The sequence below is a fragment of the Eucalyptus grandis genome, chromosome 9, assembly GCF_016545825.1.
Source record: "Eucalyptus grandis isolate ANBG69807.140 chromosome 9, ASM1654582v1, whole genome shotgun sequence".
In the NCBI taxonomy this organism is placed as follows: Eukaryota; Viridiplantae; Streptophyta; class Magnoliopsida; order Myrtales; family Myrtaceae; genus Eucalyptus; species Eucalyptus grandis.
In genome coordinates, this window is record NC_052620.1 from 34,607,440 (window position 1) to 34,634,795 (window position 27,356).

Sequence of the window (27,356 nt, forward strand, 5' to 3'; positions counted from 1 at the left end):
AGGCCATCGGTTGAACAGATGCTATCCTACCTTGTCACACTTATTTTTTGCTGACGATGCCATATTCTTCTTAGATGGCACTATCTCCGAATGTCAGAACTTAGCCAATGTTTTAAATTTATATTGTGTGGCCACAGGACAGTTGATTAACCGCAACAAATCAAGTCTGGCCTTTACCAAAAATTGTCCTATCTCTTTACAGCATAATATGGCTGCGGAACTTCGTATTCCAGTTTTGCAAAGGATAGGAAAATATTTGGGGCTGCCATCAGATTGGGGAAGATTGAAGAAGGAAGTGTTCTCTTGGATCATAGGAAGAGTTAATGCCAAACTTGAGGGCTGGAAAGAGAAATTCATTTCTAAGGGGGGTAAGGAAATCCTTATTAAATCTGTTGTTTAGGCTATTCCACAGTACGTGATGACTATTTTTCAGTTGCCTATCTCTGTTTGTTCGTCTATTGAAAAGTGTATTGCCCGATTTTGGTGGAGAACTAATCAGAATAAGGGAGGAGTGCATTGGAAAAAATGAGATGTTTTGAAAGAAAGTAAGATGCAAGGAGGGTTGGGATTCCGAGACCTTATTACTTTGAATAAAGCACTACTGGGAAAACAGGTTTGGAGAATGCTAAATCATCCTGACTCTTTATGGGGAGCTCTTTTTAAGGGTTTGTATTTTCACTCGACAAATTTCTTATCAGCTGCCAGAGGAACTCAACCATCTTGGGGATGGCAAAGCCTTCTTAGAGGCAGAGATGCTCTTTTACCAGATCTTTGCTGGTCTGTTGGAAATGGCAATCATATTCGAATTCGTGGCGATCGTTGGTTACCGATGGGAATTATCTATGGACCTACAGCAAGAGAAGAACCAGTTATGGTGGCAGATCTTATTGACCAGACTCACCAAAACTGGAATACATCCGTGATTCAAAGATTCTTTGAAGCACAGGTTGCTACAGAAATTCTTTCTATACCTATTAGACCTCTTTACTCATAAGACAAATTAGTTCGGTCAGCCACGACTAATGGTAAGCATACTGTAAAAAATAACTACCATGCAATTATCCAGTCAAGCAGCAAGCATCATAGTCAAAGTGTCTCGACATCTTACCGGAATTTGCACGGCCTCTGGCAACGAATCTAGGCGATGAAGACTGTCCCAAAACTCCGGACTTTCCTCTGGTCGGTCTACCACAATGCCCTCGCAACCCGAGATAACCCGTTTCACCGTCATATCATTCCAGATCCGTCATGCCATCTCTGCAAGCAACCTCTCCCTGAAGCCATTGAACACATTTTTCTTCAATGTCCCTGGACTCGAGCTATCTGGTCCAATCCGCAGATCAATTTATTGTCTTCCTCTCTTACAGCTTCCAATATAGACTTGTGGTTAACAGAAAAGGTGATTCTACCTAACCACTCACCTGGATTAGAAGTTGTTGCAAATATACTTTGGCAGATCTGGCAGATTTGAAACAATTTTGTCTTTCGTAACGAGAACCCGAACCCTTCCCTTGTTGTCGACACAGCTATGGCTCTAACCAGATCCTACAAGCTCTCTGTTGCTGCATCCAAACCATGATCTGGACTTGCTTTTCTCAATCCGGATCAGCTTTGGCGACCTCCGACAAAGGGTGGCCCGAAATGTAATATCGATGGCAGTTCTAAGCTGGGTAACCATAAGGGCTCCATGGCCTGTATTTGCAGGGACTATCAAGGCCGACTTACAGATGTTTTTTCACAGCGTTTTCCAACGAACTCAGCTTTTGAATCAAAACTCCAGGCACTCAATCTCACCCTTCAACATCTACACCAGCAAGGCCTTCAAGACGCTAGACTGGAAATCGATTCTGACTGCCTTTAGCTCGTCGAAATTATGCACGGTACACGATCATCGCCATGGGAGCTTCGACCTGTGATAGAGGAGACCTTTTTTTGGCTTTCCAGCTTTCCTCATCTCTGTCTACATCACTGTTGACGCGAAACAAACCTAGTGGCCGACTGGGCTACGAAAGCCCAATCCTCCAATTCGGCCCTCAACTAGATCATTTCTCCTCCGTTTGTACTGATGGATTTAGTTTATGCGGATGCTTTATCTACAGTGTGTAAGGTCCCATTATGATAAATATATAAGTTGGTTTCTATCAAAAAAAAAAAAATATCATTGGTTTCGAAATCATGTTGAGAGCCACTATAGAAGGTGATACCTTCAACCTGGGACACACTAAGAGGGCATGCAAGTCCAAGCTTATCCATGTATACATTGGACTCGCCTTCAATCAAAATTTAAGCCAATAAATTATTGTCCAATTAAAATATATAAACTGCTCCATTTTAAATTACATCTTCGATTTGGGATTATCTTCACAAAACATCCTCACACATGCATCTCCACAAGATTACATCATCACTTAATGCGATGGGCTACAACAAATACAAGGTTGAGGCTCCTTAAGATGGGTTACTTCGCCCGAGAAATTTCAAATGAACTATTATTTACTTGAGAAGAGAGGGAATATTTCTTGAGCCCCGAAGACCCAAGTCTTCTTGACCAACATCAAATATGAATGTAGAAATGGAAGAATTAATATGTTATGCAAGTATGGCACTTCGAATTTATTTCAACCATTGAATTTAGAGGCCAAATTACCATAGCTCAACAGATAAGGCTAATGTAGCTGTTCGAGGATGATGCAGCATAGTTTATCGTGAAGTCCTAGGGTGGACCCAAGACGGTCTCTTCTTTCCATTGGAAATTGTAATATGTTCGTTAAAGTCAAAACTGAAGGCTTGGCTTGGAATTGTGAAAAGGTTTGGAAAATGTAAAAAGGTTCGTTAGGGTCAAAAATGAAGGCTTGGCTTTAAATTGTAGATAGGTTTGGACCAAAAGTAAAGGCTTTGTGGAAATTTTGTAGGGGCTATGATGAATGGACATCTTTTTTGGCTACCACTAAATCAATCCCTTAGGATCCATAAATGGATGAGGCAATTTAGGTGCATCCATAAAAATTAGTTAAGCTGAAAAAGGTTCGACATGTTAAGGTAATGAGCATTTTCATATAATGGAGTCTCATTTCTTCCGTGCTCGGGATATAGACTTATGATCTCCGTCAAGTGTCATTCCTTCCAATATATGTTGGTAATGTAATGTGGTAGTTGATCAATTTAAGGCATTGACAAAAAAAGATAAATAATACTCGGTAAAAGATAAGAGTAAGTTTTTTTTTTTAATCAAAGACAAGATTTGTTGGCGATTTATATAAAACCAAATAAACGTCATGAACTAATTCTAATAAGAGTTGATAGCACAATAATAATTGGGAACTTAAACAAAGAAACATTTGTAATCACTCTAATTAAGGTTTGTCACTTTTAAAAAGAAAAAGTTCATAAACTTAATAGATTAGTAAATAAAGTTGGTAACTTAGGCCATGTTTGTTTAATTGTGTTTCTGTATCCCGAAACAAACTTTTCTGTTCTTTTGTTCCGGGGAACAAAAAAAGAACGAAAACACGTTTGTTTGCACTTTGTTCCCAGGAACAAAAAATCTATTTTTTTGTTCTCGAAACAGATTTAGAACAGAAATAAGAAGTAAAAAAAAAAACTTGTTTCTTGTTCTTAGGAACACTTTTGAGAAACACTTTTTTTCTTTTGATTGTCTTCTTCTTTTTTTTCTCTTTCTTTTCTTCTTCTTCTTCTTTCTTTTGCCGATCACCGGCCTTGGCCATGGCCGACACCAATGACCAGCCAGACAAAGGCCGGCAACCTCGCCGGAGCGTCACCAGCCCCCGGAGAGGCTGAGCCACAACAAGGCTCGTCAGCCCGAGCCTCGCCATGGCTTGTTGTGGCCTTGCAAGGCTTGGCCTCCCCAGTCGGCGCGAGACTGGGCCTCGCCAAGCTAGGGCAAGATCGACCTCGCACCGCTTGGGCGAGGTCGAGCCTCGCCCGGATAGGCTGGCCTTCGGCGAGCTTGCCAAACGTCACCCAGCCCGGTCGCCGGCCACGACGATGGCCCGCGACTAGCCAAAGAGAAAAGAAAAAGGAAAAGAAAAAAATTAAAAAGGAAAATTAAAAAATATATATTATAAAATTAAAAGAAACAAAAAAAATTATACAAGTTTACCAAACGTGTTTCTATTCTTTTTTTATTCCAGGAACAGAAATTTTGTGCAGTTACCAAACGCGTTCTTCCGTTCAAAAATTGTTCCCCGGAATATAAATAGTTGTTCTTGGGAATAATTTTTTAATAGAAATGTTACCAAACGTGCCCTTAGTAAAAAATTTGGTAAACTAAAAAAGAATAAAGTAAATGTTGGTAAGCAACTCAATTGAAAGTTTAGGTAAATCAAAATTAAATAGTAACCTAATAGGAGAAAATTGGGTAAGTTACTAAAATAAAGTTGGGTAATTTTGTGTAAGAGTTGACAAATTTAAGGCATTTGTAGTGAAGACAAATAAAAGTTCATTATAACAAAACATAGAAGTTGATAGATTAAACAAACTTATAAACTTTAGTAGGTAACTCAAATGAGAATTGGTAGCTAAAACTAGTTAGTAATTCAAATTTTTTAAAAAAAATGGTAGGTCACTCCAGTAAGGATTGGTCTATTAATAGAAGAAATCGTTAAATTTAAGATGTAGGAAAGCTTGAAAAAGAGAAAAGTTGGTAATTTGCAAACTGAAAAAGAAAAAAAGGTTGGTATTTTCATAGAAGAGAGAGTAAGTTACTAATGAATTATCGAAAATTCAAGTGACCGGTAATTTTTTATACCAATAGTTTTAATTGGCTCTTACCAATTCTACCAAAAATTTAACAGAATGAAAAAGCAAATCTATTTTTTTTACTAACAGAATTGTAGAATCATCCTGATGTTCCTCTGTACGAGTAAGTATTGGATGAACCCCTTGCATGTAAACCCAATCTAAATACGCCATAGGATCATGTGGGTTCCACCAGGTCCACCTCAAACAGCAATGCATGCGTGAGTCGTGCTCAAATGTACGGTATCCTAGAATTTTTCCCAGTGCTTGCCCTTCACGTTGATCTATAGCTTCATGGTGGGCCGCTAATGTCGCACCTTTTTTTGCCACCGCACTTCGTAGGCAATTGAGTGGGCATTGGAAGAAGATGTAGCCACCATAATGGACGACTTAAAACATCTCTTTCGTCAATTGACTCGAATTAGCTCAATTGAGTGGGCTATATTATATTCTACTAACTTTTTCTTTTTGTCTATTGACTAGTAATGAGTTGGGGTCAGCAAGATCTATGAACCCCCCTCCCCCGGGGGGCGGGTCTCCTACCCTGTCCTATACTAGCATTTTAGATTTATAAAAAAAAAAAAAAATCATTTGTTAGGTTGAAAGTAAGCATAGAATATCATTTCTATGAAAATTATTGATCTCATGACGACATAGTGTACGTGATCCATGAGATCAACCGGACCTGTTCATACCCCATGAGATGATACAACTCAACATAATTAAATTCATAATATGTCACTATAACCGAAGAAAAACATTATAAATAGCTACCTCATGGAAAGCAATATGTGCCAAGCCAAAACTACCAAATTCCTCTCCAATACTGAGAATGAGGAAAGCCTTCGCTCTTGTTTGCGCTTTCTTAATCTTGTTCGCTCTTCTCTTCCTCCCTTCCACCGAAGCTCGAGCACTACGTCAGAAAGGTGAACTCACCATCTCTCTCTCTCTCTCTCTCTCTCTCTCTCTCTCTCTCTCTCTCTCAAATCGATGTGTATTGGTTAAAGAAATATAATGAATCTCCCACATTATAATGTAAGCAGGACCGATACGGCCGCCAAGTGGGCGCACATATGTACCAGGCTCTCCGCCAGTTAGCCTTACAAGGCCATGAAACCGAGGAGCTTAACTAAAGCTGCTCATGATAGCCAAATTGCATCCTAATATGAAGTACTATCCCCAACATCGTCATCATAAACAAACAAAGAAGCGAGTGAAGTCAGTTACTTGATGGAGCCTCGTTTCCACGCCCAAAAAATATTAGGGGTTATTACTTATGCAGGATGTACTTTATGGTGTAAGACAATAAAGCAATGAAAGAGCGTGTCTCAGGTTTCATCTTCTCTTTTAAATTCCAATATAACGAATTAACTAGATGTGTGTGCAATGAAGTGCTAGTCTAATGACTATGGATTTCCTCAATTTCTTGCCCACCAGTGATTTTGCAGGGGGCAAGAGTTTCACCGCCACAATTAGGATTGAGAAGTAGCTGTCTCAATTTTCTATAGCGTACAGGGGAAAAAAAGTGTGGCTGTGTGGAATGGATTGAAAAATGAGGCAATCTGAAGCATAGATACACCTCATTCAAGAGTATAAACTGTGACGCAAAAGTTTCTAGTCTCAGAACTCGTTTAGTAAAATGGGAGCGATATAAGTATGATTCTACTATTCACAGTGTCATCTAGTAAAAGTTCTAAGCACAAAATCTGTGTGTTCAACCAGAATTGCGCTTGGTTGGTTTAGGACTTTCCAGCTTGAAGAAGAAATTAACAACGCAGAAGAACGTCTTTGTCGCAAATGGCAGCAGACGTTCTTTGAAACTCGTACCAACTTAGCATATAAACGGCTTTACATCAATCAACACCAATCAAACGAAGCAAATAAGTGGCATTTTATTTGGGAGCAATCAACAACAACAAAAGACAGTTCTCAATGTTTCAGGGCAAGCTTCGTACGCTGTAGATAATAATTAAGAACGCTTCCGTTCGAGAAACAATGAAAACACCCAACCTCATGAAACAAAATCAATGTCAAAAGAGCCAGAGCATTCTGCTAATTGTTGCTAGGAAAAGGTCAATATGAACTAAGTCCGGATATCAAATAGCACGTGTCCCAGGAAAAAATATGCAAGAGAATGAAAGCATCTTGATGTCGGTGTAATTCATATCATCTCGTCAATTCTGATGGGCTCTCTCGTGTCACACGATGGAAACACCCTGCAATGACTTTGGACATTGGAGTCAATTGATTTTGCTTCTGTAGTTGATGATGACGACGATGGTGGGCGACCTAAACCAGTCTCTTTCATCAGTTGACTACCTTCGAGCTCCACTGAACCCTTGCCAGTGAATGGTAATGTACATGTTGGGAATATCGGATTCCCAAAAACCGGATTCGACACTAAATCAAACCCCTAAAACGAATGCGGAAGACGAGCCCAGGAAGAACATGTATCACCGATCCTAAAACACACCACGGAATCGAGCATACCTTGTTAGCCACAGATTAAGCACCAATTCTGAAGTTCGAGGAAGAATTTGATCCCGGTCTACCAAGGAGCCTATTGTTGGTTCAAAGGGAGAGAGAACTTACGTTGGTTTTTGGGAGAGGGGAAAAGAAAAGCGCATGTACGTCCAAAAGGTACGTTTTCTTTTTCTTTTCTCCCCTTAAATACGTCTTCTCCAAAAGACGTGTCCCTTCAGCAAAAGATGTCCCCCCAAAAGTTACAACTCTTCAACGTATCCATCCATCCATGGGTCCTAATTTTGTGGGCCAGGTTTTAGGCCCAACATGGGCGGACAGGCCAACTTAGGCCCATCACATTAATAATTAAAACCATCATCTCCCACTCGCATATGGTGAGCCGAACTGGATCCTCTTTACCTCCCTTCAACATTCATACTGGTGAATAATCCGTGCGACCAGCATACTTTGAGAGCTCGTTGCCATACATCTGTTAGGAATATATAGCAGCTCATAATAGGCATCACACTCTGAGTAGATTTAGTATATCGATCACATTTATATCTCTCTTGATCTCTTTTAAACAATGATATATATATATATATATATATATTGTATTCACAATTATGATTATCTCAAAGACAGTCATAATTGGTTAACTAGTGAATACAAAACTACAATGTGATTCTCCAAATTCGATCTTCCTCTTTCCTTCAAACTCTCAATTTCAGTTCAGCTTGCTTTTCTAGATCTGTCCCATTAGATCGAATCAACTCATGACCATTGGCAACATCCTAAGATAGCATACACTAAATAGAAATCTTGAGAATAAGTAAAAGTCATGAGGGCACTAAAATTGAGGAACTCTTTTCCTCAAGAGTCTCGCACGATATAAAAGTTGAGATCAAAACTTTTGCCACTCTTATTGGTCATTTCATGCATACGTAGTATGAAATACGTATTACGGTATTAACTCATTTCCCATGGAGCGTATGTCTACACCTTCAATACCGTACAGATGATAGTTCAGACATACCCAATGTCTAACTTGAGTTCACGTATCTACTCATTCACAAAATTCATCAGAACTCACATATGGCATCATAGACAGATAAAGTAAAATATGTGGGTTATTTTACTTTCAGACATAGTAAGTATTATGTCCTCATCTTAACACTCAGTTAAGGCGACATACGTATTTTAAGCTTGAGCTCTCGATTATCACCTAGATAATAAGCTTAAAAAACAGTCTCATCTCTATTTATCACACAGTAAATAGAGGCGACTACCCATGTGAGTGGGCTAATCTTATATCTGTCCAACATACTTTCTCAACTTAAAGTAATGCACTGAGTATTAAGATACATAAAGATCAAACAAAGATTCATAGGCATTAATGATGAAAACATAAATTCATCAAATGTGAAAGGGAAATTACAATATTCAATACATCAGCCTCTACGCAATCCTAGAGATTTCACATGGCCACAAAACACATCTCTAGGTATTGGCTTTGTCATAGGATTTGCTACCATTCTATGCGTAGATATATACTGTAAGTTCACATCCTTTCGTACAACCATATATTTGACAAAGTTGTACTTGGTATCTATATGTTTGGTATTGCCATGATATTTTGGATCTTTGGTGTACGATTTTGCTGCTTAGCTATCAGAGTTAATCAACAATGAATCTGCAGTTTTCTCAATAACACTTAAATGATCCAAAAAAAAATCTCTTAAGCCAAACACTTTCTTATACTGCTGCTGATAATGCCACGAACTCAACTTCCATCGTGGACAAGGCTATACACGTTTGTTTCTTACTGCTCCAATATATGGCGCCATTATTTAGTAAGAAAACAAATCCAGAGATAGATTTCCTTTCATCTAAATCTCCTCTCCAATCAGCATCAGAATAGCCTTAATGTCGCAGATCATTTCCTTGATAACTCAACGTATAATCAGTAGTTCCCTTTAGATACCTTAGTATTCTTTTAACGGCTTTCTAATGTGCTTGAACCTGGATTGGATTGCTATCTACTCACCATTCCAACTACAAAACATATGTCAGGTCTTGTACACATCATAGCGTACATCAAGCATCTCAACAACACTAGCATAAGGAGCATGTTGCATTTGTTCCTTCTCTTGTGGAGTCCTTGGACACAATCTGTGGCTCAATCCTTCACCTTTTGCAATAGGAGTATCAATGGGTTTACAATATTGCATACGAAATCGTTCAAGAACCTTATTTATATATGTTTCTTGCGAAAGAGATAACGATCTCTTCGAACGATCTCTTGAAATCTTAACTCCAAGAATGTATGCAGCCTCACCCATATCCTTCATCTCAAAGTTGGAAGACAACCAACTCTTGACAGTATTAACAAACTCCATATTGCTTCTAACAATTAGTATATCATCAACATATAATGATATGATCACAAATTGATCTTTGGATCTTTTGATATATACACAATAATCATCATCAATCATTGTAAAGTCATATGCCATTATGGCATTATGAAAACGTATATACCATTGTCTCGATGACTGCTCAAGGCCGTATATCGATCTCAAAAGTCGACATACATTTCATTCTTGGTCTTCTTTAATGAAAACAGTAGGTTGTTCCATATATATTTCTTCCTCTAATTCTCCATTGAGGAAAGCAGTCTTTACATCCATTTGACGTAACTCAAGATCCATACTAGCCACTATTGCCAGAATAATGCGAATCGAGGTAAATCTCACTACAGGAGAAAATGTTTCTTTATAATCAATTCCTTCCTGTTGATTATACCCCTTCGCCACAAGACGAGCCTTATGCCTTTCTATCGAGCCATCAATTTTTCGCTTTATTTTGAGAACCCACTTATTTCCAATAGCTTTGCGTCCTTTTGAAAGATCAACCAGTTCCTAAACTTGGTTTGACTTCATTGACTCCATTTCCTCTTCCATTGCATGAATCCATTTTTCCTTACTAGGGCAATTTAGAGCATCATTAATATTTCTTGGCTCATCCTCATCTTGTGGAGCAATCATAAAAGTGGCGACTTGTTCGCCGTATGGGAGATTATACACTCTGCACATCATTCCCCATTATGCTTCCACTAGGATTAGATAATGATGATGTCGTCTCATCATGTGGTTGTAATTGAGAATGAGTTGAATTGAATTCATCATTTCTCATATTACTCCCACTTGGACGAAGTACACTAATATCATTATCTTGATCCAAGGTTTCAAATAGGTAGTAATCTTCCCATATTTCACCCTTCTTAGGAAATTCATCCTCTAAGAATGTGACATCCCGTGATTCAAATTCAGTTATACTCCCATTTTCCTGCTCACCTATGAACACATACCCTTTCAAGTATTCGGAGTATCTTATGAAGATACTCTTCTTTCCTCTGGGACCATATTTCCCAATTTTGTGAGAGGACTCATGAGTATAGGCAGCACAACCCTATGGCTTAAGAAAACTTAAGTCTGGTTTTCTACCTGTCCATAACTCATATGGAGTGGAAGTAACTGATTTGGAAGGCACCCGGTTAAGTATATAGGCAGCAGTTAACAATGCATCACTCCAAAAAGTGATAAGTAAGTTAGCATGCGCCATCATGGATCTAACCATTTCCAGTATGGTTCTGTTTCTTCTCTCCGCAACACCATTTTGTTGAGGAGTATATGGAATAGACAACTGTCTTTCTATTCATTTTTCATCACATAATTTTCTGAACTCATCAGATAAATATTCTCGACCTCGATCGAATCTTAATACTTTCATTTTCTTGTCTAATTGATTTTCTACCAAGTTCATAAACCTTTTGAAACAACTTAATGTTTCGGATTTATGAGAAATCAAATAGACATATCCGAATCGAGTATAATCATCTATAAAAGTGATGAAATAAACAGCCCCATGCCTTCCTCTCACATTCATTACACCACAGACGTCAGAATGGATTAAATGCAGAGAAAATTCAGCTCTTTTACCTTTTCCAAATGGTTTCCTTGTCGTTTTCCCTACTAGGCAATGCTCGCATCTAGGCAAATCACATTTTTCAATGTTGCCCAACAAGCCCTCTTTGGCTAGTATATTCATACGTTGTCGGCCAATATGACCAAGTCTAGCATGCCACACACTCACATCATTATCATATGAAGTAGAAGACGTGAAAAGGGAATAACAAACATTGACATCACCACAGTCAACATTTAGTACAATAAAACCATCCAGAAAATGACCACAACCATAGTAGTTTGTATCCAAATACAAATCTACACCGCTATTATGGAAGTTCACACAAAAACCAAGCTTAACCAACACCAAAACAGACACTAAATTTCGACGAATCTCCGAAGCATATAGAACATCATGTAGGAATTAGGTGCGTCCACCACACATGTTCAATTGGCAAGTACCAATCCCTTTAACTTCATCTCTGGAGTTATATCCCACATAGATCCACTTAGTTCCAGTTGGTACTCGTTGGAATTCCACGAAGGATTCTCTATCCTTCGCTACATGGTCTGTCGCTCCTAAATCTACAGTCCACAAAGGATTGGATTCAGCCAATAATGCAGAACTTGACACATAAGCAAAGTTCTCAAATGTACAAGAGGTGTTTACCTTTTTCGGCTCACAACAGTTGCGAGCATAGTGACCTTTCTTGTCACAATTGTAACACCTCACCCTTGACATTTTCTTCACTTGAGGACGTTTTCATCTCTTGTGTTGATTAACTCTTGATTTCTTGCAATAAGGACTTGATCCTTTGCATTCTTACATATTGAATGAATCAATACGCTTGCGCTTAGAGCTTAAAGCCCTTTCTGAGCTAGAACCAGCATTGTAAATATCTATTTTCGGCTCAAATGCCGTTAGACGGTCCTCTACTAGCTCAAGGTGGCGCACGGCATCCTCAAGATCTTCCATAACATGGTCAAGAGCTTCTAGTGCTTCTTGTTTTTCCAGCACATATTGAATCTTCATATTCAATATTTCACAATTGTTGCCATTCATATCAGCAATTACGTTCTTAGTTGCTGAAACCATCGATCTGAACACATCAGACATATATGCACGAATAATTAATGCCTATCATTTATGCATCCACTTTGCATAGACCCATCATATCAATGAACAATTTCAAGTAAGGTTTCAGAATCAAAATGTCACTATGTTTCTAATCATCCTCCAAAAATCCTAACTTAAAACTATTATTAATATAATTGTCTTATGCAAAATAAATTCTATGAAGTTACAAAAACTTCTATGAACTACCCACAGCAGTCAACAATTAACATAAAGCAAATAATATTTAACATCCAATAGAATAATTATGCTTTTACATAATACAACTATCCACTACACTAAGTAATATATACAGAGGAAAAAATCAACATAGAAAGAGATATTTACACCCAAAACATCTCAAACTAATTTAGGAAATAAATAGGGAAAGTCCCTGCTAATCTATCAGTCAAAATATCTAAGAAATTTGAAGGCACATTTGCCAACCATGGAAAAACTTTTGGATAGCTCTCATGTCGCCTCTAAGGCGCATTTACTCTGTGCCATGTGGCGCTCAATCTAAGGGTTGAAGTTTTGGTTAACTCAATCCTATAGTACTCTCTTACAAAAGCTAATACTAGCCTCTTATAACCCGGGACCACGTTGACCTCCCATAGGCGATCTAACACTGCTTGCCATTCAGGTGGAAGAGTGTTCATCAAGACCGGCACCTTTTCAAAATCCGACATAAGATAACCATTCCAGATGATTTCCTGTATCATCTGATTGACCTTGACCACATGTGATACTAAATCACCGTCATGCCACCGATAATTAGCTAACTCTGTCATTAGCCTTTTAAGTCTTGCTCTTCCTTCATTTGTTCTCGGGAATACAGGTATCCGTGCATAATGCATCATGGTTCCTGCAACAAATGCAGAACTAAAAATGGATCACTTATAATCCATAATAAACATAATGAAAAATGCAAAATAAAAAATGGATTATCTATAACCCACACAGACATAATTGAAAAAGAAACAAATTCATTTTTCTTTTTTTTTGTCAACGGTCAAAGTCAACGGTCAACGGTAAAGGGGTCAACGGGTCAACCGTCAACGTCGGAGTCAATGGGCGGCGGGTCGGACCAGTTGGACCGGACCGCCCGGTCGGGCTGATCGGTCAAACCGACCGGCACGTGCCGCGCGCGTGCGTGGGCTGACGTCACGTAGACGTCAGCCGGCGCGTGCTCGGCACACGCCTTCAGTCGAAACGGCGCGTGGCGGCGCGTCCGGCGGCCCCTGGCGGCGATCCGCCACTCGTTTTTCTCGTCTCGACGAGGGCTTCGATCCTACGCCTTTAGAAAAAAATTTCGACTTACAGAAAATCGAAAAAATGGATGAACAGTGCTCGGGTGTCGGGATTTTTCCACTCCGATCGTTGTCGGCCGATTTTTCACGAAAAATCAATCAAAAATTGTTCATAAACATGAAAAGGGGTCGGGAAAACATGAACTAGCGCTCTGATACCAATGTTGGGAATATCGGATTCCCAAAAACCAGATTTAACACTAAATCAAACCCCTAAAACGAATGCGGAAGACGAGCCCGGGAAGAACATGTATCACCGATCCTAAAGCACACCACGGAATCGAGCGTACCTTGTTAGCCACAGATTAAACACCAATGCTGAAGTTCAAGGAAGAATTTGATCCCGGTCTACCAAGGAGCCTATTGTTGGTTCAAAGGGAGAGAGAACTTACGTTGGTTTTGGGAGAAGGGAAAAGAAAAGCGCACGTACGTCCAAAAGGTACGTTTTCTTTTTCTTTTCTCCCCTTAAATACGTCTTCTCCAAAAGACGTGTCCCTTCAGCAAAAGACGTCCCCCCAAAAGTTACAACTCTTCAACGTATCCCTCCATCCATAGGCCCTAATTTTATGGGCCAGGCTTTTAGGCCCAACATGAGCAGACGGGCCAACTTAGGCCCATCACATTAATAATTAAAACCATCAGTACATGTTGCCATCTAAAAGTTTATCATCTCTCCTTAGGCTATGTCAAAGTAGTCAGAATTAATGAAATAAACCTCCACAACATGAGGAAGGTGTTGTGTTTCCTCGTTGCATGCACTCTCTTTATTTACCTGGCTCACCTTCCACCGAGTCTCGATGATTGCTTCAAGGAGGTGAACTCACTATACTTGTCTCGCGAAAGTTTCATCATCTCAGTGTCCACTTGCAATTCGCTTGCTCCTATATGAAAACAAAGGCTAAGGGGGCATGCATAGATTGGTAAGTATCCAAAGGACACGAACTTTTCTCACAAAGAAAGACAAAATGCAGTCTTCAAATGTAGTGGCCAACAAAAACAGATTATCAAAAACAGATGATCAGTGTATTGATACCACATGGCGACGCAAACATGGATGCGTGGCACGAAACCTCAGACATGATGTGCATTCTCCTGAGACGAGGTCCGACGGACATTGATGTTTAAGTTGTAAATAATTTACAACTTGATGGTTGAATGCTTATGTCACCCCACATTTGGCCACCACATACTTGGGAGGCAATTGAGCGGGTATTGGAAGATAATAATCTCTATATCTGATTCTAGTAGAGCTCATGATGGATGCATGATGACTTAAAACATTTCTTACGTCCATTAAAAGTTGTCCACGTCAGCGCCGATGAGGGCACATCAACTGGTCGATGTCTAGTTGGCAAAATTCAGTCAAAATTGGCCGGAAATAACTAAATTGGCACAACGTAAAAAGGTTTATGACTGAATTGGCACCAAAAAAAGGTTTAAGACTAAATTGGCACAAATACAAAAGACTTAAGACTTTTTTTAGCACTTTTCCCTATGGCATGGTATATGTAAATTACATATAAGTGAAGGTTTTTTCTTTTAAGGCTGAATCTTCTCCTCGAACTTAATGGTCTTGGGCCTCTTGGTTTAGGGTTAGAAGTACATAGATTTAATACAACATATTATCAAGCACAAAAGTTTCTTTCCTTTGTCGCATTAAATACATTGATGTAGTATAATCAATCGAGTCTTGCTAACAGGTGTCTCCAGAGAACTTTATTAAATGAATTAAAACTTAAAAATAACACTTTTCTTGGGATGTTGAAATTTGAAGAGCACGCCATGAGAAAGTCACTAAAACTAAGTGAAATTTTTTACATTTTCAAAGCAACTTTAGTAATACTTAATAAGTGCCCTTGGAGCACTCTCAAAATGCTTTTTATTGCATTTAGATCTTGTTTAACAACTTAACCATGGGCACCAATTTACTACCACTAAAAAAGAAGCTTTACATTTTCAGTGCATTGGGTGCTCATCTTATTTGTAGTCAATACTTTGATAATTAATCGATTCTACTTTTTAGTAGGATCTAATAGGTAATTTGATTTTCAAAAGAACGATTCACACATAATACGAGAAAAGCATTGCATTAAAAATCGTAAACTGTACATATTTTAGTTGCTTAACCATTGCCTAGCGCCCACATTTAAAAAAAAAAAATCCTTTTTGTAGTATACCACAGGTTCTCAAGTCCACTTGTTAACATGAAGCATTATACAGAAGAACTTTATCGGGTTCAATAATTCTTCACGCGGAACTTCTTGCCTTAAGCCAACCCTTTTGAGTAGTAAGTCCTACATTCATTCATTCAACAATATCAACTAGCTTTTTGTTCATTCAATTTGATTTTGTAGAAAATTATCTGATGAGCATGTTATATGTATTTGATCGAATGTAGATCATTAAATCTAATAAGACTCACGTTGGCCGCACATGAGACCCACCAACGATCTAAATTCATATTTGTATGTAGACTACACTTACCGACATACTTTTGCGACCAGCCTCATAGCCTTTCATCATAAATCAGGCTATATGTAACTAGACATCCTAATTCTTCGTGGTATGAACAAGGAAAAGGCACCAATTCTTTTGTTGGTGAAAAGAGAACCATTGATGCTATTGATGAGGCATTCGAATTTGTTCCTTCCAGTACAAAAAGAGAACCCCATTCTCATGCGAATGGGAATAAAATTAAAGATTGAACTGACCTTGATTTAACATGGTACCATGTGTAATTAAAACGAAGGTTTCGTGGCTTTTAAACTCATTCATTCGAATCAAGTCTCAAAAGGAAGGGTTTCAGAGAATTCTCCTTCGAAAAAAATGGGTCAGGCTGCTCGGTCGAAATCGGTTCAACTTCGTTCTTTATGACTTGGTGTGCTCAATTATCAACCACAGTGTGAGATTTTGTAACATCACCATCAATTGTTCTAAAAGTCTAGATTATTAGACGAATGCATGGTTTAATATTTAATTATTATAACACTCCATCTCACTCTAATCTTTTTACCTATTACTATGCGTAGACATATTTAATTGAAAAGACAAAGGAGGTCTAGAATGATTTAAATTCAAGACCTATAGCTCTGATATTATATGAAAAATTTTTAGGACAATTAACAGTCGTTCGAAAAGTTTAAATTATTAAACAAATGCATAATTTAATATTTAATTATTTTAACACGTAAGAAGAGGTGCAACAATGGCTATGGCGACAGCAGATGGCTCTTCGAAACGAGAGCATAGCTGAGAGATGCCCCACAAGATCCCATGAAGTTACCTTGCAACAACGAGCTTTTGCCAGCTTGAAATCGGCCAAGACATGCTTGAGCAGCTTGCCACGAGGGCCATCAATCGGTGTTGTGATGTGGAAGGACAACCTGATTTAGGTTGGCTCACTATGTTCAGTCCCAAATCATGCGGTAGTCTTTTAATCCATACTTCAGGCCCAAATAGATCTCTCATCAAATCTAACAGTCCAAATTATAAAAACGTATTAGTCATGTACACTCTTTTTGATTGCAACACACTCTTGCGCTCATCACATTAAGTATCATCGAATTGGGGCTAACTGGAATACTTGGTTACGAACTCATTAACCTCGGGTAAATGATGAGAGAAATGACCTCATAATAAGTAAGGTAAAACAATAGTTAAACCGCGTATGGTGAAATAATAATATCCAATAATTTAATCATTTTCTAAACATGAACGATAAGACCATGCAGAACAGTATAAAGTTTTTGCCATAAACTTTGCTCCGGCATAACATACAGCGATATGGATGAAACTCTAATACAACTATAGGCAAACCGGCATAAGATTCTCGGATCGCCGTCGGTTTTGTTCGCAAGGAACATGCGTTGATCATTAAGGTACACGACGAACCCAATGTTTGACTAATTCGCTCCCAAAAAAAAAAAAAAAAAAGCAAAAAGAAAATTCACCCGGCTGCTGTTCTGAAGTGAAGGCCCAAGATCCAGATCGCCATCCACTGCCATTTTGCCAACACAGTAGCTCTCGCTCCGGGAGCCAAAGGTCTCGACTTTCGTCCAAAAGATCTCGCCTTTCCTCTCCGATTTCCCGTGGGATCTTCTCTTTGGGCTTTCGGATGAAAAGATGGGTGCACCGATAGCTGGGTTCTCCGTGATCCCCATCATCAGAGTGATTGGAGTCACCGTGACGGCTCTGGTGCTCATTTGGGCGGTGCGCTACCGAGGTGGCCTGGCTCTCGTCTCCGACCGGAAGGATCTTATCTTCAATGTATACTCTCTCTCTCTCTCTCTCTCTCTCTCTCTCTCTCTCTGATCGTATCTGGGTAGCGAATGCGTGATGGGTTCGTGGTTTCCTTTCAAGTAGAGATGGGAAATTGTCTGAAACTGAAACGATGGTGGTTTTAGCTGTGGTGGCACAATCTAATCAACATCTTGTGGCTTGCCCTGAAAATGAAGAGACTTGTTCATGTTCAGCGAGGCTTCAAATTTTGTTCTTTCTTTTTTCTGAAAAATAATTTTGGTGCTGGTTGTGATGCCCCTCATGCAGCTTTGGCGTTTGCTGTTTTGCGCCTTCTAATTGGTCCCGCTGCTTTTCGTAGGTCCACCCTGTTCTAATGGTGATTGGGCTCATACTTCTCAATGGTGAAGGTGGGCAACACTTGCTTTCTCTGTGAAGTAGCATTACGCATAGGTTTAGTTGTGGTAATTTCCTCGGCATCATGACGAAATCTCCACCTTCTCCAAGTTACTCGATAATTTGAGAGTCGTATTGGCAGGCTTTTTCAATTCATGACCATTTGTTTATTACTCCATTTGGGGAAAATGATCTTTCTTGATGAATAATGGCTGCTGCATTGGATGTTTCTTGCTGCAGCCATCCTAGCATACAAGACATTCCCTGGGACGAAGAGCTTCAAAAAACTAGTTCATCTCACTCTCCAATTTTTGGCCTTATGTCTAAGCATTGTCGGACTCTGGGCTGCATGGAAATTCCATGTCGACAAGGGTATTGACAATTTCTACAGCCTGCATTCTTGGTTGGGTCTGGCTTGCCTTTCCCTCTTTAGCATTCAGGTCTTCCACTTACCTCCTATTTTCTCTGTCGTTGCTTTAAACCCACAATTTAGAGGTTAGCTTCTTTGCTAATGCACCTTTTGACATTTTACTTACTTTGTTCAGTGGGCTACTGGTTTTGCAACCTTCTGGTACCCAGGAGGCTCGAGGAATAGCAGAACTACGTTACTCCCATGGCACGTCTTCTTCGGGGTTTATATTTATGCCCTTGCGGTTGCTACTTGTGCCACCGGTTTTCTGGAGAAAGCCACGTTCCTCCAAACGAATCACATCATATCACACTATTCATCGGAGGCCTTGCTAGTTAACTCGTTGGGTATATTGGTGGTTGTATTGGGTGGTTTAGTGACCCTTGCTGTCGTGTCCCCTGCCAATTCCAAGGTTGATTCTGCTGAGGTTCAGTTGAGTATGCACAATCTTTAGAAGTTCTGGTTTGCAGTTGTCTGTTATTCGTAGGCTGTACCGTTGAATCTACACAGGAAATTGATGGAATATCACAGCATCCTAGAAATTTTTCTCAGCATTTTGTTTTATTATGCAGATATAACATTGTGATAGCACTGAATGGTTGAGTTACTTTTCTCTCTTAAATTGTTGACAAGTTTATATTGCCGATGCTCTATTCCATGGATAACAACCTGGATGTTCTTTCCAAGCACTGCATGATATTAGCAATGATGAGAGGTGGCAATTGCACTGGAGTTGATGCCGTGTGTAATTTAAGTTCTATCGTCTCAGAGTCAATGAACCTTTACTGTTTACACGCTGCTCTGACAACGCATCCATAGGTAGCATCTCCAAGCTAAAGTTTTGTGCATGCCCATACCGTGTTCAGGCAGTTTCAAAACTTACCTCCATTGCATATCATGCTTCAGGATGCTGTGGAAATATTATCATCCCTTTAACGATTGGATACTCCATGAATTCCACCTCATCACCATATTTGCTCCATCCGATCGAATCATCACATGGAAACAGGATGTGGGACTTATATCCTTTTGAAGAGAACAAGAAAGTCGAAATTCGTCATGTGATGAGTGGACCTGGTGGATCCCAGGATGAGGATGGCAATCTCTTGAGCCTCTGATTGATCTATTTCTCCGTGGCAAAGAGCCACAGAATCTTTGCTTAGGACAGCTTAAACTCTCCGTTCTCAACAGACAGCTGAACTCACCTTGACCTCTGGACTGCGAACTCATTCACTAATCATATATATCTTGATGAGAGGACCACCGAAATGATATAATGTTATCACCCGCCAGCGGTTTGTATTTCATTTTCATTTGGAAGGGGGAGTGGTACTCTCCGTTCTTGTCTTGAAGAGAATGAATTTGACTTAGTCTTATAAAGCCTGAATATGTATATGTATAATGATAATAACAATTAGCGCGAGTCTGGTCCCTTCCTATTTGTGCACCTCCTTGCATTGGAAAACCACGTACGCTTTTCGGAGAACCAGGGCTGACCCTGCTTCCCTGGACAGCAGTATTCCACAAGTCTGCATGCAAATCCCTTTTTCTCGAGCCAATTCGATGGTTCCCTTCACGGGGCATGATACCATGTCAAAGGAACAAGGTAAAGCAGGAGGGACTGAATATTTTTCTTTACGAGTGCTACCATCAATTATTAAATTTCACGTCGCCCCTTAGCGATCTGGGAGCGATGAAGTGGATACGGTATTCTATGATGTTTGAGGGTTTCTCAAAAAGAATGAGAGAGAAAGACAGGGAATGAGGGAGGGAGGGAGGGCATGGCCCGAAATTGAATAATACCAGTTCTGCATTCGCTTTTTTCACCCCCAACAAGAGGATTCATCTCAATGTATTTTACACTGGCCTTGGCTTTGCCAGAGTATATAATCTAAGCAAATGTAACTCATGATTTTGCTCTAGTCTACGGCGCAAAACTATGATTATGAATTGTTGAGCAACAATAACAGTAGCATGAACGGAAAATAATGAATGGTATCGCAAAAATACGTCCAAGGGACCACTTGCGACTGTTCTCATCCACTTCGACAGAAGAACACATTCACCTTCACTAACAGAGAAGGGAAAAAGTTCAAACTCTAGTCTAGCTAAACACCATAAATGTGACGCCCAGGGGCCATTGATACGTTACAACAAGCAAGTGTTTGCATCACTAAATCTGCCCGGAGAGGCGGAGAATCGCGCTCTTCACAGAGTCAGGAAAAACAAGAAAAACACATCCTCTTCTCCATAGCAAAATGAAGCACAAAATCATGGGGCAACATAAAAATGAGCATGTGAATCAGTAACACAAAAATGAGATTTATTCTTCTGACTGCATCCAGCTGGGTTAAAGTCCAATGCAGTCTGGACAAAATTTTGAGTTGTCTCCACGATCCATTCAATGGCTAGTCATATCCATAGATGCTCCCTTCGATATTCTCTTACAATGACCGGCACACTTGTTGGGGGGACCTAAACGAAGCATGAAAACACGAACCATTACACTGCAATTTCCATATGATATCACAATAAGAAATATTCTGGCAACGCTTCTCCATGGTCGCATTTGATACCTATATGGACTAACTACCATCAAGAAGTGACACCCCAGTGTCCACAGACGTTTGCACTGGCAATTCTATTCACAGAGTAGATGACGCTCAAGAACAGTCTAACTTACCATGCCATAATCAGTTATTATCATAGAGACATAATCTGAAGGAGTTGCATCATATCTGCCATTCAAAATCCCCAAGAATCGCAAGTTAGAGAGAGGATGCGATGACTGAGGTGACTGACCAAATTAATCATATTGCCTACATCAGATTCATCAGAAAAGGAAGCTTACATCAGATTAAGAAGCTGAAGATTGCCACTATTGGGCAAACTATCCCAACCGATGCTTTCTTCTCTACCTGGAACTTTTGCTATGACATCTGGATCACCTGCAATAAATATTGCATAGAGTTGAGCCAGAAAGCAAGAGGAGATATCTAGATATAGCAAAACTTGTCTCTAATTAAAGAAGCAAGTAACACGCACCGAGCTCATTAGAGCATATTGAATCAAGCTGTACCCTCTCGTGAAATTTGTATGCCTCACAGCATACCAAGACCGGTACCCGGAAAGCATGTGCAACCATAGCAACACATGCAGTCCCAACGCGTGAATATACTGTTCCATTTGATAACACTGCTGATGCGCCCAAAAATACTCGAGTAACTTCATGCATGATGTAAGAAACAGCATTTATGTTTATGTATGTACAATTAATACCCGTTCCTATCAACCTACGAAGTAAAAGTTGTCCTTCCAGCTTTGGACGAGAGTCCACCACCACAACACGGAACTGTTTGCCCAGCTCATGAGCATGTAATAGTATCATTTCAACTGCAGAAGGTGATCCATATGTAAGAAGCACATCACCATCCCGGATCTTTGTAACAGCATGGCTAACGATGACTTTGTCTGCAAGTATAATCTTCTCACTTATAAATTGATCGATATCCAACTGCAGAGTCGTTTTCGCCTCCAACTCTGACATAGTCAAAGGTAGCTTTGCAATTCGGCTTTTCAAAAACCTAATGGCATTACCCATGCTAACTGAAAGTGGCCGACATTCAGTGAAAAATGAAACATAGCTATTGATTTTCGTAGTTAAGTCTCGACTTAAAGTCTTCTCCAGTGGGGTTGAGTATTCTTTAATCACCTCTTGAAATGCTTTAAGCATGGCAATACAACGAGCATTACCCCCACATACATCTCCAGATAAATACTGTAAACCAACCTGCACATAGAGATGGGTAGACAGGAGAAAAAGAAAATTACTTCATCTATTGCAAGAATCAAACTGTATTGAGCATTCTTTGGCCAACCTAATTACATTTTCTCAACCAAAAGTTCACACGTCTGTTTTGGTAATAAGCGTAACTAGGTGACTTCCCTAAAAAATTCCTAAAAGTAGTGACTGAATCCAACAAAATAACTCCACATATTACAAGTAAATAATCTCATCAGTCGATCAATCCACATGATACCTAGGATCAGCATTGCTGCAGGAGCTACCCCCCATACCATTCACAATTAAAATTGAACTCACAAAAAAGTCACACTCAGTATTCCTCCTCATCTGACCAGGTCACACAATCAACTGAAGCCAAGAAGCAAGAATAGTATGAACCATACTAGCAGAATTAACAGAATTAAGTAATTTAGTTGACCCAGTGTATTACCATGTTGACACTTGACTATTGACCCTATTACTCTAAGATATCCCAAAGGAAGCATGCCCACATATAGTTAGAAAAAAGTCTGAAAAAACCCTCTTTAACATGCTTTGCTGATTACCACTCATTATATATCAGGTCACATACCATATAGTTTTGAAATTGAAATACACAGCACAAATACCAGAATTCAGGGGCAAAAGTGATGTTCACACTTACTGCCAAACATTAGTTTTTCAGGCAAGTTCGCATATATAAAAACACACTTCAAAAATTAAAAATTAGCACCTTGTATACAGCTGGATGCATCTGATCAAGTTGGAAAAACTTTGACTCAAGATCAGGAAGCTGACTTCCATGTTCATATTGGGGCAAATGCCTGAACAATTGAACTCGGTTTCGAGCCTCGGTTTGTTTTACTACTGCTTTCCTTTTAGCCTTCTCCACTCGGCTTTCGTCATCGTATTGCATGCGTGGATGCGGGACATCTTTCTTTCTTTCCTTTTCTGGAGGACGTTCACCCCCAGGACCCTTCTTCTCAGAAGGTGCAACTGAAGCACTATCACTCTTCTTTTGAGAAGGCTTTACAACTTTAATAGGCTTTGTGATTTCGGAGGATACAGCCCCAGGAGCAGCTGTAGCAGCCTTACTTCCTTCACCTAGAAAAACAGAGATCAAAATGTTCAAGACGTGCACATGCGCTTGGATGTGCATGCAGACACATACTGATGGTTCTACTGAAGTGCAGCACATAAACACAAAACCAAACACCTAGTTGATGACATGATATATATCATAAAGTCAAAGTAAGAAAAGACCATCAACAAGCATCTGTGATTCTGATACAAAGGCCAACATTAATGATTGGGCATACCTTTGGCAGACAAAGATTACAGCAAAGTACTAAAAAGCCAAAGCCTAAAGTAGATTAAGAACCCGACGGAGGAAATGCAAAATTAAACAGCTCAAGGAGATCTTTCACCAAGTGCAGTATTTATCATATCAAGCAACAAGAGAAAAACATGCACCTTTAGCAGCAGCTTTTGCAGCTCGCTGAGCCTCCTGTAGAGCACGCCTTTCAGCCTTTGTCATTTTCTCCTTTTGGGGCTTTGAATTAGCAGGCCGCTCATTCTGCACTTCCACCGAGGCTCCCCCAACTTTCTCTGCAATCAATTTTTTCCCCTTTGACATTTGTTCAAGCGTTTTTTCGGAAGTACTTTCCAGAAAGCAGCAAAAATTCACTTGAATGTAATCTTAACTTTCACAGGAAAAAGCGCCGTTAAAGGAATGCACCAAGAAAATGTCTGCTATGAGAAAGGCTACTCAAGGATGAATACTGCAGCCTGCCGGTATCATTACATTCTCCAAGCCACTCTTCTTTTATGTACACAATTTACCAAATGCACTTCAAATGTACCTTGATAAGGTCAAAATCCCCAAGACCATTCGTCAAGAAGGATTATCGCTAAATCCTCCCAAACGACCACTTAGTTATTTCAAATTCGTTAAACCATCACTCTCTAAACAAGACATTTAGCAAGTGCCCATCATTTCCAACTCCACAACCGAAACCAAGCAAGTCTTCAAGCATATATCTAACTTTCATCCACAAAGATTTCCCACTGCACAGCAATCTTACCCAGCCCCAAAAGAATTCAACCTCTTAAGCCGGGATAAAGAAAAGAAAAGAAAAGAAAAAGCTTGCCACATTCCATCGTTTACATTCACGACCTCAATCGGAGCACCCAATTAAATCTACACCCAAACAACGCAAATTCAAAACCAGCAACATTACATACCAGTAATACCGGGAGGCATCGTGACGACGGACACGGTGGTCAGCCCGCTCGCCGGCACGCTGCTCGCCATCACCCTCCCCCTCCCGACCCGGCCCGGCGACATGGCCACGTCGTCGCCGGGCTCCCCGTCGGCCCCCGCCGCGGCCGCGAGCTTCCCCGCGTACGAGGATAAGGCGGCGGTGGCGGCGGTGGGGGTGGGCGAGAAGTCCGAGGCGGCGGTGTAGCTGGAGGGGGTGGCGGCAGGGAAGGAGACGGGGACTGAGACGGGGACGGGGACGGGGACGAGGACGGGGCGGGAGAGGAGGGCGAGGTTGTCGGAGTGGTGGCGGGGAGGGGGATCATGACCGGGGAGAGGGAGTTGCCGGAGGGGGAGATGGAGGCGGCGGCGGCGGCGGCGGCGGCGGAGGCGGCCGGCGGGGGGACGCGGCGGCGGAGATCGGGTCGGGGGCCCCGATTGGAAGCGGTCGGGGGAGGGGCGAAGAACCCGACCTGTCGGACCTTCGGGTCGCTGACGGATCGAGGGTTTCGCCGAGGGTCCATGAAATGAGAGATAGAGATAGAGAGAGAGAGAGAGAGAGAGGGGGGAGGAAGAGGTAGAGAGAGAACAAAGCAGAAAAGGCAGAGAGAGAGAGAGAGAGAGAGAGTGAGAGAGAAGTGAGTGAACAGCGAGAGTAGAGAGAGAGAGAGAGAGAGAGCAGCCCGGGCAGTGAAAGCCCAAGATGCTCAAAGGACACTTGACACGGTTCATAAGGTCAAATCCCCTCTTTGAGCCCCCCCGGGGTCAATCTCCGCCGTGCGCCGCCGTCCTCCACCCCAGTGGCTTCCCAGCCCGGCATCGAAAGGCCCGAGCTCAGATTTTCTCAATTACGACACGCAGGCTCTAGTCAGGGTGGAACTCGAGATGGTGATCTGATGAAGTGATCAAACCGACCAAGTTGACCTAACTCAATCCAATTTTCCCAAATAATTCATATATGTGCTTCTATTGCTCTACACTGGTGATGCCCGTCGACGGTCATGGGGCAAACCCCTTCGGAGCCAACAAGGAGGGCATCACTATACAAAACCTCAAGTTCACAATGTGAGAGACGTGATTATGTGTTGATAAATTCGGAATTTACCAATGACAAAGATTGGCTTAAGAGCAAAATTGCCACATGTTTAGCAAAGTTCACAAAATATTTGGGCATGCAAGTGCATTTTCAGATCAATAAAGCCTCGAGGGGTGGCATTTTGGACTTCCGACAGTCGAAAAGTTTGCAAAGTACCACTATTGTACTTGCACTTCTGTCCGAAAGCAAAGCGCATCTGCTTCTGTCGGGGAGCATGATCCAACGTGTGGAGAGCCTTGATCCGACGTGAGATAAACTGACCAGGAAACACCCTCCTCCACAAATGAAAAAACAGGACAGTTGCTCGTCCCATAGGATTCGACTTTTGCTGCAGTTGCAAGACTTTACTTTTATCGGGATGGATGAAGCTTAAACGAATCGCACCCTAGCTAACAAGGGAAAATTACCAAAAATTTCTTGAATTTATTTTATATCAATAATAATTCAATCCTCAATTTTTTTTTTAATTTGGTAACTTTAATTCTGAATCTTTTGATAATTTATTAATATATTTTCTCGATTTATGTTGACCAAAATATACCGGTCATCTTATGAGCAATGCTACCATAAATAATTTTTTAAAAACAAAATTATGAATTTTTATATTTTTTTCTTTTTTTTCCACTGTGACCACACAAGGTTTTCGAGGCCTAGGCAATAGCTCATGCGAGTTGCTAGCCACAATGAAAAAGAAAGAAAAGAAAAATTATTTAAAAAAAATTAAAATTGTTTATGTCAATCCCACATATGCCATAGAAGATAGTTAGCTCAAGCCAAATTACTTAGAAGAACTTTATTGGCACATTATCAAAAATTTAGAGTTAAATTGACAAAATTAAAATATTTAAGACTAAATTGTCATTTGTACAATAAATTTATGACATTTTTGGCAATTTGCCCAAATAAAAAGCACTCTCTTCATTTTTTTCCATAGGTATGACTTTTTTTAGGCTCCATTTATTTTGTGGAAAATGTTACCCTTTCTAAAAATATTTTCTAGGAAAATAATAATATTGTCTGATGTTTAGCTGGAATTTGAAAAAAAAAAAAACTTGAAAACATTTCCTGTTATTTTGAAAGGAAAAACTTATTTGATTTTCCAAAATAGACATATATAATACAAGCATTAATAATTTGCACATGTGCAACTAGGGAATCAAGCACAAGCACTAGGGTTTGGGTTTAGCCTCGATAGATTCCAACTAGACGTTTGGGTTTTGGGCATGAGCACAGGCACCGCTCGTGTCCACAAAAGCTGGACCCATGAACCTAATGCTAGTGGCCATCCCTTACTTCTTGATGTCCTAGCTTCAGTCCACAAAGTTTGGGCTCAAGACACCGGTACTCATGCTAAGATTCCCATCACCTTAATCCTGAGTCCATCGAAGCTAGGCCTAATGTCCACTAAGGTTGAGTGCAAGACCAAAGTGCCCTAGGCTAACCTCAATGGACCTAGGCATGAGTGCCGAGGTCCTACACCAAGCCTTGATGGACTTCGGCATGGGCATGAGGATCCAAGCTTTCGGTTCCGACCTCAATGGACCTAGGAGCAAGGTCCGGCG

At 40.4% G+C, this 27,356-nt stretch overlaps 2 protein-coding genes and 1 long non-coding RNA gene across 3 annotated transcripts; 2 read left to right on the forward strand and 1 right to left on the reverse strand.

Moving 5' to 3' along the window:
• Positions 1-5,542: 5,542 nt before the first annotated feature.
• On the forward strand, positions 5,543-6,110 carry LOC104419497. Its single transcript, XR_720822.3, has 2 exons — positions 5,543-5,684; positions 5,802-6,110. It is a non-coding gene; the product is annotated as an uncharacterized LOC104419497 (long non-coding RNA).
• Positions 6,111-17,542: 11,432 nt separating this feature from the next.
• Positions 17,543-19,305, forward strand: LOC104419499 (probable transmembrane ascorbate ferrireductase 2). The gene is made up of 4 exons (XM_010031172.3): positions 17,543-17,879; positions 18,211-18,259; positions 18,486-18,685; positions 18,791-19,305. Exons 1-4 carry the CDS (start codon positions 17,736-17,738, stop codon positions 19,106-19,108), a joined length of 711 nt encoding a protein of 236 aa, XP_010029474.1. The 5' UTR covers positions 17,543-17,735; the 3' UTR covers positions 19,109-19,305.
• A 1,324-nt stretch (positions 19,306-20,629) lies between these two features.
• LOC104419500 (translation initiation factor eIF-2B subunit delta) lies at positions 20,630-25,264 on the reverse strand. The gene is given in 8 exon segments (XM_010031173.3): positions 20,630-21,129; positions 21,338-21,392; positions 21,506-21,602; positions 21,700-22,444; positions 23,172-23,542; positions 23,912-24,046; positions 24,683-25,021; positions 25,024-25,264. Coding segments are annotated over 8 exon segments (2,004 nt in total). The 5' UTR covers positions 25,223-25,264; the 3' UTR covers positions 20,630-21,066.
• Positions 25,265-27,356: the final 2,092 nt, after the last annotated feature.